The sequence below is a fragment of the Dryobates pubescens genome, chromosome 11 (assembly GCF_014839835.1).
Source record: "Dryobates pubescens isolate bDryPub1 chromosome 11, bDryPub1.pri, whole genome shotgun sequence".
Taxonomy (NCBI): Eukaryota; Metazoa; Chordata; class Aves; order Piciformes; family Picidae; genus Dryobates; species Dryobates pubescens.
The window spans coordinates 33,425,818-33,439,578 of record NC_071622.1 but is presented as its reverse complement, the minus strand read 5'-3'; the positions used below and the strand labels follow the sequence as shown (position 1 = coordinate 33,439,578).

The 13,761-nt window shown below is 46.7% G+C and overlaps 1 protein-coding gene across 1 annotated transcript in view; it reads right to left on the bottom strand.

The window, feature by feature from the left end:
- Positions 1-13,761, bottom strand: part of SLC1A7 (solute carrier family 1 member 7) — a 67,913-nt gene that overhangs the window by 12,608 nt on the left and 41,544 nt on the right. The window contains exons 6-7 of the mRNA XM_009908041.2: positions 12,876-12,975; positions 10,677-10,910 (exon numbers count right to left, since the gene is read on the bottom strand). Of these exons, the coding sequence (XP_009906343.1) occupies positions 10,677-10,910; positions 12,876-12,975 (334 nt within the window). The remainder of the gene's footprint in view (positions 1-10,676; positions 10,911-12,875; positions 12,976-13,761) is intronic.

The following is a 13,761-nucleotide window of genomic DNA, read 5'->3' as shown; positions in this document are numbered from 1 at the left end:
TTGTAAACAAGTTTCCTTCCAGGCCTTCTGAAACAGAAACCCATTTTTAAATAGCAAGAGTAACCATAAACCAAGGAAAGGTACAAAGCAAGAAAGGCTCTTAACTCACTGTAAGGAATTGCTGTATAAAGATTTGTCCTTAGAGGCTCTTCCAGTTCTTAGTGAATATTGACAGTGAATTGATGACTGATTTAGGCATTGGTGGCAGTGAGACCTTACAAGAGCTTGGAGTGCTGCTTGGGTTGAACTCTAAAACACCCCAGTGGGAAACAGCTCTGACCAAGGAACTGTTCCTTCTTTTGCCACATTAATACAGTAACATGCACCTCACCAAGAAGCAGTTTAGGGAAAGACCTCACCAGCAGCGTGGCTAGACAGAAAACCTGCTGACCATACTCCTGCATTCAACTGTTTACAACCCCATTGCCTCTCAGGGACAGAGCTGCCAATGCCCCTTGTGTGATCAGACAGCAGCCAAGTGATTGCAGGTCATGTCATCATGTGTACAGATGCAAATGAGATGTAACTATGTATGTGTGTGAAATGCAGTGGAATTCCAAGTTTCTTTAAAGACATAAGCAGTTCTGGGGCAAATATCAGCGTCATGATACTGAGGTCTTTAGTTGTATTTTATTCTCTTGTGATCTGAATGCCCCAAGGTGGTGGAACACTAGAACAGGGTGCCCAGGGAGGTGGTTGAGGCCCTTCCCTGGAGATATGAGCCTGCAGTGTGCCCAGGTGGCCAGGAGGGCCAATGGCATCCTGGCCTGCATCAGGAACAGTGTGGCCAGCAGGAGCAGGGAGGTCGTTCTGCCCCTGTACACTGCACTGGTTAGGCCACACCTTGAGTCCTGTGTCCAGTTCTGGGCCCCTCAGTTTAGGAAGGATGTTGACTTGCTGGAAGGTGTCCAGAGAAGGGCCACAAAGTTGGTGAGGGGTTTGGAACACAAGCCCTGTGAGGAGAGGCTGAGGGAGCTAGGGTTGCTTAGCCTGGAGAAGAGGAGACTCAGGGGTGACCTTATTGCTCTCTACAACTACCTTAAGAGAGGTTGTAGACAGGCAGAGGTTGGTCTCTTCTCCCAGGCAACCAGCACCAGAACAAGAGGATACAGTCTCAAGCTGTGCCAGGGGAGGTTCAGACTGGATGTTAGGAAGAAGTTCTACACAGAGAGAGTGATTGCCCATTGGAATGGGCTGCCCAGGGAGGTGGTGGAGTCACCACCATTGGAGGTGTTCAGGAGGAGACTTGATGGGGTGCGTGGTACCATGGGTTAGTTGTTCAGGTGGGTTGGATTGGTTGATAGGTTGGACGCGATGATCTTGAAGGTCTCTTCCAACCTGGTCTATTCTATTCTATTCTATTCTATTCTATTCTATTCTATTCTATTCTATTCTATTCTATTCAAGGTGAGGCTTAACAAGACCCTGGACAACCTGATCAAGTGGGGATGTCCCTGCTGACTGCAGGGTGGTTGGACTGGATGACCTTTGGACGTCTCTTCCAGCCTAGACCATTCTATGATTCTAAATGGTGAAATCCAGCCTCTGTCCACTAGTTTGAGCAATTCAGCTTGCTCACTTGCTGTGTGTTGTCAGCCTCACATCATCAATCCGGCTCTGTCATCTGCATCTTCTAATAACCATTATCTTTTCCTTGTTGAAGATAGAATCATAGAAGGATCTGGGTTGGTTGGGACCTCTGAAGGTCATCTAGTCAAGCCCCCTCTGCAGTAAGCAGGGGCAAGATAAGACATTTGATATACCAATGAGTTCTCAGTTGTTACAAAGGGCTTTCAAAAGCACAGAGAGATTCCAAAACCTTTGCAGTTACAGCCCCCAGTTTGCAGGAACACATTAGCAAAATGTTCCCGTGAGTAGGAGTTGGCATTTTGTGTTTGTGCAAGCTGTTGTTTGAGGAAAGTAGCAGTGCTTTGAAAGGAAAAGCAGCTTCCTGCAATAGAAACATGGAAGGAAAAGGCAAGCCCATGTTTTCATTATGGTATCTCTGTTTTGTGTAACCTCTCACAGTCTGGCTGGTGAATGATTTACTACCGACTGGCAGTCACTGCTCTGATAATCTGGACAAAAAGTAATTCTCTCAGTATGCAAATAAACTGAAAGGGCAAAGAAGCAATTGAAATCTCATAACCTCTGCTCCCTGAAGTATATTAAGCTTTTTCTTTCCAACAGTCCTAATATTGAACCAGTATTTACTTTGAACAGCACAGACAGAGCAAAGCATAAGCTCCCAAGCTACCTGTCAGATGGCATTTCTCTCTTGGGCATGCCTATCATGCTCTTCTCAGTTGTTCCCTGTGACAGGACAAGGGGCAGTGGATGTAAACTACAGCACAGGAGGTTTCACCTCAACATGAGGAAAAACTTCTTTACTGTAAGGGTCACAGAGCACTGGAACAGGATGCCCAGAGAGGCTGTGGAGTCTCCTTCTCTGGAGACTTTCAAGCCCTGTCTGGATGTGTGACCTGTCCTAGATTCTATGGTCCTGCTCTGGCAGTGGGGTTGGTGTTGAAGATCTCCATAGATCCCTTCCAACCCCTACCATTCTGTGATCCTGTGATCGTTTTTTAGACATTCTTTTGTGAATGACTGAAATCCTTTATGCCTTGTTTACCTCAAAATGTTCATAAAATACAAGGGTGAGCCTGAGGCTTACAGATAATGTAGAACTGAAAACCCTGGAATAGCTGCAGCAGGGAGCAGACTGCTACAGGAACACTTCTAGATGTTCCTAAGTATGGCCATGGCAGGGAGCATTCACTAATCTTACTGCAGATTGCCTCCCCTCCCTGCAGCTGTGAAGGGTTTGCTTCTTACTGCTTTCACAGACTTTCCTCAGCCGTTTGTTTTTCTGTGATGGAATCCTGTCTAATTTCTTTGGGGGAAAAAGAGGAGAAAAAGGTCATCTTGCAAGTCCTTCCCACCACAGAATTTTAAACCTCAGTGTCTTAGAACAAGAGGGAACAGCCTCAAGCTGTGACTGGGTAGGTTTAGACTGGACATTAGGGAAATTTTTTTCCCAGCAAGAGTGGTCAGGGATTGGAATGTGCTGCCCAGGAAGGTGGTGGAGTCACCAACCCTGGATGTGTTTAAAGGTGGTTTGGATGTGGTACTTGGGGATCTGGTTTAGGGGTGAGCCTTGCAGAGTAGGTTTCTGGGTTGGACTTGGTGATCCTGAGGGTCTTTTCTAACCTGAATATTTCTGTAATACTGTCTTCCTGGTCTGAAGCTGTGAAACAGGCTGATCTTCTGACTTGGTTGAGGTGTGACAAGGACTATGTCAAACGATCCCAGAACACCACAGCAAACTCTGTGTCTGTTTCACTGTTGCAAACAGAAGGTGTGATGCTTTTTGCAAGTATTCAACTTCTAAACCTCTGCATTGTCTCACAGAGTCAGGTGTGTCTTTCACTTGAATGTGTTGTTAGAAGAACAATTTCTAAGGCATGGATCTGTATGGAGCCAGTCCAGAGGAGGGCCACAAAGATGATCAGGGCCCTGGAGCAGCTCTGCTATGAGGAGAGGCTGAGGGAGCTGGGGTTGTTCAACCTGGAGAAGAGAAGGCTCCAGGCAGACATAATAGTAGCCTGCCAGCACCTGAAGGGAGCCTGCAAGTAGGCTGCAGACGGAGTGTTTGCAAAGGCATGCATGATAGGACAAGGGGTAATGGTTTGAAATCAGATTTAGACTGGATGTTAGCAACAAGTTCTGCACCATGAGAGTGCTGGAACAGTGCAATAGGTTGCCCAGGGAGGTGGTTGAGGCCCCATCTCTGAAGAAATTCAAGGGCAGGCTGGACAAGGCTCTGAGCAAGCTGATCTAGTGGAGGATGTCCCTGCTGACTGCAGCAGGCTTGGACTAGATGACCTTTGGAGATCCCTTCCAACCCAAACCATTCTCTGATTCTATGTTGGTTTGATTGTTTATTAAGTGTTATAATGTAAGTGCAAGATGATGGAAACCACTGTGCAAGATCCTGAAAGGAAGCACATTTGCAGGTCACAGATTCTTGCACCTTCCTTGCACAGAAAACTGCTACGTCCAGTTTCACTCCAATTTCTGACACCACATCTTTCCGAGAGCTAGCAGACTCTGGCCTAACCATTCCTATTGACAGCCTTTCCAGAACTCATTGTTCAGATGAGAAATCCAAGTTGTTATCCAGAAATATTCATTCCACTTTCCACTGCATTTGCTTGTATGTGCTCTACGCCCTTCTTCAGCTGGTACAACACACATTGAGTTTTGTCCCTTCTCAGCCTGGCTCAGACTTTTTAAAGTCTTCTCTTGCAAGATTGCTGCTTTACATCCCTGATTACCCTTTCAGAAGCACCTGCTTCAATTTGAATGAATTTTTTTCCTGAATATAGGTGCCAATAGCTGTGTGGAGCATGCTAGGCAAGGCTGTCTGCCCAGCCATGGGTCATTTTTACTCCTGAAGTGTAATCTGGCACACCTCAGAGAACAGTGTCATACTGGCTACTGGTGACTTACAGGTGGCAGTGAAACAAAAAGGTTCCTGATGTCATTTTTGAGTTATATTAATACATAATTTCAATGCCTGAAGAACAAACACTCTCAGACAAATACTTCAATTTTCTTTCCAGTTCAATTAGGTGAAGCTTGTTTTCATCTCCTGGCATGTAACATTTATTAGGAGGGGAAAAAATACTCTGAAGCACTGATGCTAAGCTGTTCTTTTAAAAACTGCCCTCAAGCTTTCAGCTAAGAGCAGAGGTATCTTCTCCCAGCATTCACTCTAACAATTAAAAAGACATTTTAAAGTCTTATCTCAATTTTGGGATAAAAGGCTGCAGCTGAAGAGACTAAGCATCAGCTAATGCTGGATCAGGCCAAGCTCTTACTAGTGTGAGCCACAAAGCCAGCAAGTCACCATGAAGAACAGCTGTTCAGCCTGTTCTGTTTATCTTACCACTCAAATGTATTTTGATATTTGCTCCAAAAAATCAACAAACTGATCTCATCTCCCTTTGCCTAAATCTGCCTTTAATTTACACCGTGCAAGAGCCAAGATCTCAGTGTTTCATAAGCAGCAAACCCCTTGAAAAACTCACAGTGCATTGTTTGTCTTCAGAGAAGGTAACTGCTTCTTTTGATGGGATTGTGCCACTGAGAAGATGCTGCTTTAATTCACTAATGATATGGAAAGATGACCTAGAAAAATAACATTCCCTCTTGCCACTGGAATGAGGAAAGATAAACTCCAGAGGAATTTTGCCTGCAGGCCAAACCATGCATTTGCAGTAGAGTAAGAAGTGACAAGACCAGGAGGATGGGCAGGAAGCAGCAAATCTGGCACCCACAGCTCTGCAGCCTGGACACCAGAGAGCAGGGCAAGGTGGGCAGTGGCAGCACATGCTGAACACATCTTGCTGAGGTAGTGAAGAGGAGCTGTGTACAATGCCCTGGATGCCTGCTGCCAACTCCAGCCCCTAATGAGGCCAAGGGCTTGGCTTCAGAGGCTGGCTGCACAGGTGATGGGTGAAGGGATTGGTATTAGTCATAGGGAACAAGCTCATTGTGCCCTAAACGGTGCACCACAGCAACAAGAGGTCTTCTCCTCTGTCCCTGCCTCTCCAGTCTGTCCAAACTGAAATATTACTGGGGCTGAGATTTCTGGAGAAATACAAGTCAAGTAAAATGGGGTCAGAACCTTTCACTACAGGGAAATGGGTTGAAATAATGTTCAGGTTCAGCGAAGTCACTGCCATGAAAATGGCTGCATAGTGCCTTTCAGGTTCCCTTGTGTTACAGTCTAGTTTTTGTAAATAGTATTATTTTTGATTCTTGCAGTTTGACTTTTAGCTGAAAACCAAAGCCTTCCACAGGGACAGACTAGCTGGGATGAATGTCAGGATGCTGATCGGTGGTCTTCTTTCTATCTTTAGATGTAGACATGAACCAACACAGAAGCATCCCCAAGAAACACAGCAGTATGCTTAAAACCAACTCTGTTCTCCTCTAAGATGATCTGAAAATCCAATACCCACATTGTGAGTGTTATATAATGCCCCTGTGGCAAGTATTGTTTAACCAAATGCAGATGTGTTGACTGTCAGGAGAAGCAGATCTTCTGTCCAGCCCTGATTACTTGTGCATGTTCTTTTGGCAACAGCTCAGTTATGTGCAGTATCCATTCCTTTCAGTGTTACAAAGGTGAAAAGTTCAGCTATCTCTAGGCAAGACACTACTATTTGAGCAGAAAAACATTAAAATTGTGTTGGGCCTGTGTTAGGCTTGCAAAAAAACCTCCTAGGATGGGGTAAACAGTGCTAAATTCATCCAACATATTCAAACCTCCAACCCATAAGTTGAGAGTCTTTCCTCAGGACTCACCTTGACTTTGGTGGCACAGTAGCTTCTGACAACAAAGACACTAAACTGGGTTGCAAGTCCTGCTGGTGATTCTTGGCAGGCTAAGCTGCCACCTGGTGCCACAGCTCTGTTCCCAAACTGCACCCTCTCCGGCCCTGTAAATATGTGATAATTCCTTGCAGAGTGGAAGGGGAGAAAAGTGCTAGCTCAGAGTACCCAGTATCAGGAGAGGGGCCCTCTCCTAGGAGTCAGAACCCAGGAGAGTCAAAGGCAGCACTGGTTTAAGGGAATGCTGAGTTCCCAGGGTATTCCCCACTGTCAGTGGGCACTCTCACATCAGCTTGGGGTAACAAAATGGGCCTGGAGAAAACTCTGTTAAGGACTGCTTCACCTTGAAGAGATTCAACAGAGACATCTCTCCCTCATCAGTTCTGCAGGCTGAGATATTTTCTTTACAGCTGTGCCTGATGCCTGCTTAGCTTTCCTTACCACACTGGCTTTTGAGTCTCTTTCCTAGGAGCCCAACTCTCTCAGTAAGGAGTTGAGTTCCAAGACGAGCCAGAGGCATCCTACCTGGTTGAAAGTTGCCTAAAAATTAAGCTTTGCAGTGCTGATCTCTGTGGTATGCTCACACAGCCTGTGAGCCAGCTCACATTTACTAGAGCCAGCTCACATTTGCTAGAGGATCTCTATGCTTCTACAAGTAACTGAGAGGAAAAAAATAACATCATAGAATCATAGACTTCTCAGGGTTGGAAGGGACCTCAAGGATCACAGTATCACAGTATCACTAAGGTTGGAAGAGACCTTAGAGATCATCAAGTCCAACCTGTCACCACAGACCTCATGACTAGACCATGGCACCAAGTGCCACGTCCAATCCCCTCTTGAACACCTCCAGGGATGGAGACTCCACCACTTCCCTGGGCAGCACATTCCAATGGCGAATGACTCGCTTGGTGAGCTTGAGCCTAAACTTCCCCTGGCACAACTTGAGACTGTGTCTCCTAATATCCAGTCTAAATCTCCCCTCTCCCAGCTCAAAGCCCTTGCCACTCATCCTATCACCAAAGCATTGTAAAAAGTCCCCTTCTGGCTTTCTTGTAGGCCCCCTTCAGGAACTGGTAGGCTATAAGGTCTGCCTGAAGACTTCCCTTCTCCAAGCTAAACATCCCCATCTCTCCCAGCCCCTCCCCACGGCAGGGGCGCTCCAGCCCTCTCATCATCCCCATGGCCCTCCTCTGGACCCACTCCAGTATTTCAATGTTCTTCTTGTGCTGAGGGCACCAGAATTGGCCACAGTACTCCCAGAGGGGTCTCACGAGAGCACAACAGAGGAGAAGAATCACCTCCCTCATCCTGCTGGTCACACTTCTTTGGATGCAGCCAAAGTAGCAGTACAGAGGAATCACTTAAAAGGCTGTTCAAGAACCTCTCCCTATTAGAGTTAATGGAAAAGAACTGAAGTACTCTTTGAAATTTGTTGTTTACTACCTATGAAGTTAATGTGCACATAGAAGAATCAGCCAGTTCCAACCCCCCTGCCATGGGCAGGGACACCTCATGCTACATCAGGCTGCTCACAGCCACATCCAGCCTGGCCTTAAAAACCTCCAGGGATGAGGCTTCTACCACCTCCCTGAGCAACCTGTTCCAGTGTCTCACCACCCTTATGGGGAAGAACTTCTTCCTAACATCCAATCTGAATCTACCCATTTCTGGGTAGAATTCTTCAACCAACCAATGCTGGACTTCTCCAAGCAGTAACATAACTTAGGTACTCATGTAGGACAGGGAATCAAACCTCTGCATCCCTTTCTAGGTCTTTGATGACTACATATCATGCCTGTCTTTTTTGCTTTATTACTGTGATTGATGGTACTAGAATTGGAACATTTCTAAGCCCAAAATACACCCCAAGCAACTTGACCTGAATATAATATAAAGTGCAAAGAGGGAACCCCATGACTGTAAAGTGGCTTGGTAGAGCTAGAGAGAGAGTGAGGAGAGGAGATCCACTGACGAAACGATGAACTGCCTTGATAGGAATGGCAGATCAGTAATTCACAGTATCACAGCACATTAGAGTTTGGAAGGGACCTCCAGAGATCATTGGGTCCAACCTCCCTGCCAAAGCAGAATCACCAAAACCACAAGCCCTGAAAGCTGCCAGGCCAGGCCAGGCCTAGTACATTGGTTATCAGATCAAAGTGAGGTGCTGGTGCAAAATAACAAAAAAATTAGGAGAAGTCATTTGTTTTTTAAAATGGTGGAGTATCTGCTGATCTCTTAGGTCTTGATTAGACCTCCCTTAACAGAGACACCTCTGGTTGGGAAAAAGTTGAGGAGTTTTGTTGGTTATTAAGAGTAAAGAAGAGACGAGGACAAACTCCTTTACAGATGCCAAAGGGTAAAATGAGGAATGGAGAATTTGCTCTGCTTTTCCTAAGAAGAGAAAAGTTCAGCTTAGGGTTTTCAGATCAAATCTCTTTTCCCAGAAAAAGAGAATGAATGGAATGGCACAGATGAAACCCCTGAGCTGTCAGAAATAGTTCTCTTGGAGGAGCTTGATAAACCTTTTCCAATGCTAACATCTTTGAGTGTAAAATCAGCCCCTTATTGAAGCTGGAGCTACTCCAACTTCTCAAGCTACAAACTTCTAATGTTCTAATAAAAAAAAAAAAGCTTGCCTTAATTGTTTAAGCCTAATTTGAGTTTGAAATGCCACCCAGCACAAAATTTTGTCTTGATTAAGTATCTCACTGTATATTGCTCTTTATAGGTCATTTTGGAGCGAACTTTTATCTATGAAACCACCTTGTAGAATAAAACATAGTGGAAGGCCACTACCTTCCAACTGTACTGAAATCATCCTTCCCTGCTCTCCTTTCTTTGCATCCCTATACACTCCTCCTGCTCTGCTGATTCTTGCCCTAGCTTCTGAGTGTATGTTCACAAGAAACAGCCATCTGCATTTGACCTTCCTGCCCCAGATTACCTTGTCAGACCTCACTAGAACTACAATGAGCTGGGGAGAAGCACTTTAGGCTCTTTTCCCAGGTCTGGCAGCACAGCTGAAGTCTTCAATTTGTCATAATCCCCTTAGTAAAACAGAGATTATTCCTCTTTCAGCATTGCTGCTAATTGAAGATTCTGAGTTCAGGGAAGCTATGTTGTTACTTCTCTATTTATTTATTAACTTAGAACATCTTCAGAAGAGTTCCAGGTTTCTGTAAAACTCTTCAGAATGACTTACCAGTGATGATGCCCTACACAAAGCCAGATATGCTGATTACATAAGGGCCTGTGTTTGACTGTTACATGTAATTCCTGCCTTTTCCTTCTAAAATCCCACCAATGCACTTCATTTCTAAGGGGGTTACTCCAGTGCAGGAGGGATCAGGTAAAATCTTCCTCAAGATGTTTGGGAAGTTGTAGGGAAAAATAAGATTCGAGGCACAAAGGATACTGGTACAATGCTACTGCCTGCAAGGGTATTTTAGTCATCAGAGCTAAAGTTATTAAGGACTTGTGGGTGCTGGCAGATGAGAAGCTCAACATGAGCCACCAGTGTGCACTTGCAGCCCAGAAAGCCAATCACATCCTGGGCTGCATCAGGAGAAGCTTAGCCAGATTGAGGGAGGTGATTCTCCCCCTCTACTCTGCTCTGGTGGGACCTCACCTGGAGTGCTGTGCCCAGTTCTAGAGCCCCTATTACAAGAAGGATCTGGAGGTGCTGGAAGGTGTCCAGAGAAGGGCCACAAGGATGATCAGAGGGCTAGAGCTCCTCTGCTGTGGAGAAAGACTGAGAGAGTTTGAGTTTGGGGGGTTTTCAGTTTGGAGAAGAAAAAGCTCCAAGGAGATCTCATTGTGGTCTTCCAGTATCTGAAAGGGGCCTACAAGAAAGCTGGTGAGGGACTTTTTAGGGTGTCAGGGAGTGTCAGTACAAGGGGGAATGGATCCAAGCTAGAGAAGGGGAGATTCGTATTGGATTGGTCAGGAAGTTCTTCCCCATGAGGGTGGTGAGACATGGGAACAGGTTGCCCAGGGTGGTGGTGGAAGCCTCATCCCTGGAGGTTTTGAAGGCCAGGCTGGATGTGGCTGTGAGCAACCTGGTCTAGTGTGATATGTCCCTTCCCATGGCAGGGGGGTTGGAACTGGATGATCCTTGAGGTCCCTTCCACCAGGGAACCTGACACAGCCCAGTGTGCAGATGTAAAGGTGTCTGCTCCAGGACAGCTACAGGGTGCTGCTCTAAGGAGAAAACTGGGGGAAGGAGCTAGCAAGTATTTTGCTGTGTCTTCCTAGAAACTGCATAATACCTGGAAGATGTAGCCAGAGCAATGAGCAAGGCTTGAAGAATCCCTCTGATGAAGACAATGGGGTTCTTCTTGGTGATAAAGAAGTACATCATTGGCAGGATGAACAGCCCATGCACCACCAGGCCACAAACCACCGTGATGGCGTAGAAACCCAGCTTCTTCCCAATGGCTGAAGGGTCATCCATTTCCAGGATTTTACCAGCAATTAGGAACACAATTCCAAATGGGAAATACCTAAGCAGAAGGACACACAGACACTATCAGCAGAAAGCTCCCAATATGAGCTGAGAAGTCCTCCCAGTAGCAGCCTGTCTGGGAGAGGCACAGCTTGGTTCTGTTGTTTCATGAGACTAAACCCCTCTCTCCTGCTCTTGAGTGTGCCTGAAGTACTGGGCTGAACAAGCTTTTGTGTGGGCTACTCCTCAGCACAGCTGAGGTTATGGTGCTGGCCAGGAATGAATTTAGGATGTTTTGGTTCAGAAAGCAGCTCTGACTTTTTAGCTTAAGGCAGGTGATTTACTGGGGAGAGGAGAAATGAATTCTAAGCTCTGCTTGTGTGTTTGTGCTCAGGTAACTGCTCATGGATTTTAGTTGGAAGCTGTTAAGTAAATGCTTATGTTGCCTTTGGAAGACATAGGAGAAAAAACAACAAGCATTAGACATGCTCTTGAGCTGCCTGGGAGTTTGATGTGGGACAGAGGGATAAGCAGAAGAATAGTTAGTTTCTGAACCCCCTCTGGGCTGGATGTGGGATAGGTGCTTTATCAAAGCTGTGGTGCTTCCATGTATGGCTGGACACAAAGCCATGGGTGCCAAAAGAGCTTAAGGTCAACCAAAAATAGTAATAAAAAACCTGGGGGCATCCAACCATCTCCCATCAGCAGCTGCACCATCTCCAGAGACTTGCCACTTCCCCCACATCCTTCCAGAAATTACTACCCCTTCAGACTCATCTAACCAAGCAATCATTCCCTGACCCAACTCAGTCAGACTGGACCAGGTAGCTGGAAACAAAGCCTGAGTACTGGTAGAGGGATCCTCACCATGGGCTCAGCCAAGTAGGGGACCTTCTGCATCCAGTTCTGGGAAGGATCTGGACATGCTGGATTGCATCCAGAGAAGGGCCACAAGGATGATCAGAGGGCTGGAGCTCCTCTCCTATGAGATCAGACTGAGAGAGTTGGGGCTGTTCAGTATGGAGTAGAGAAGACTCTGAGGAGACCTTGTTGTGGCCTTTCGGTATCTGAAGGGGGCTACAAGAAAGCTGGGGAGGGACTTTTGAGGGTGTGAGGGAGTGATAGGACTGGGGGGAATGGAAAAAAACTAGAAATGGGTAGATTCAGGTTGGATGTTAGGAAGAAGTTCTTCAGCATGAGGGTGGTGAGACACTGGAACAAGTTGCTCAAGGTGGAAGCCTCACCCCTGGAGGTTTAAGGCCAGGCTGGATGTGGCTGTGAGCAACCTGCTGTAGTGTGAGGTGTCCCTGCCCATGGCAGGGGGGTTGGAGCTAGATGGTCCTTGAGGTCCCTTCCGACCCTAACAATTCTGTGATTCTGTAATTCTGAAAGATGGGGAAGTTGCTAAGGTGATAGATTTTTGCTGATGGCAGTCAACTACTGCAGTCAACTACTGCCAACACCTTAGTGTAATGTAGGACTGCTCTGAAGGCTTTTCCTAAGTAACATAGCCTAGGATGCCTCTTTGAGGGCTCTTCCAACTGGAGGCATCCCAGTGCCAAGCACTCTGGGTATAGATCTCCACTGTGCTGTTCAGTGCAGAGACAATCATGCTAATGACAGGAGAGTGACAGTAGCACTAGAGCCCAGCCCTCTCCTGACCAGGCTGAAGCCACCCCAGAATTTCTAGTGGAGCAGTGCGGGAAGGGCTGGAAGCAGCAGCCTGAGCACCTCACCTTATGTGGGCTGGATGTGTTATAATCCCTTCAGCTTGCCCAAGGCATGCAGTGCACACACCCAGCAATGCCATGTCTCATTACTTGGCAGTAATCTACAGGATGGCTCTGTCAAGGTGACAGCACAGGCCAGGAACAGGATCTGTGTGGCTGCATCTCCTCCAGACACTCAGGCCCCACAAAGCCAAGGATCATCCACCCTCAGTTATTTAGTTTAGGAGACTTCTGTTGGATTTTTCTTGCTCTTTTATAAAAATACAGACATTCTTACTAGAACAGTCACTTACCAAACAGCAACTGCCACTATCTTCATGACAGACTCGTTTAAGCACTGGCAGAAGCTGACTAGAGGAACGCCACTGTTCCCCATTCTTCCCAGCATTATACCTGCAAGCAAAGGCATTCAGGGTCAGTTTCTCAGTAGCCTCCACACCAAGCCCCACTGCTTTCCCTCCCTGCTGTCATTCCAGGTGAACTAAGTGGGAGATGACAGGATGGATCTGGACACGCTGAAGCGTGTCCAGAGAAGGGCCATGAGGATGATCAGAGGGCTGGAGCAACTCTGCTGTGACAAAAGACACAGAGAGTTGGGGCTGTTCAGTCTGGAGAAGAGAAGGCTTCAAGGAGACCTTATTGTGGCCTTCCAGTATCTGAAAGGGCCTACAAGAAAGCTGGGGAGGGACTTTTTAGGGCGTCAGGTAGTGATAGGACATGGGGGAATGGAACAAAACTAGAAATGGGTAGGTTTAGATTGGATGTTAGGAAAAAAATTGTTCCCCGTGAGGGTGGTGAGACACTGGCACAGGTTGCCCGGGGAGGTGGAGGAAGCCTCATCTCTGGAGGTTTTGAAGGCCAGGCTGGATGTGGCTGTGAGCAACCTGATGTAGTGTGAGGTGTCCCTGTCCATGGCAGGGGTGCTGGAACTGGATGATGATCTTTGGGGTCCCTTCCAACCCTGACAATTCTCTGATTCTATGAGAATAGATCTTTCTGGTCTGTGGAGTCATTCTATCTGAAAATCTCACCTCACAGCATGGCCATGTGCTCTGGTTCCATACTGGGCACTCTTCCCTAGCTGGGTGGGCTTTCATTTGCAGTGCCTTGAAAGTTTCCCTGTGGAAGTGCTTTGGTGCTGTACATCTAGCACCCCTGGTAGTAAGTCTCTTTCCTTAA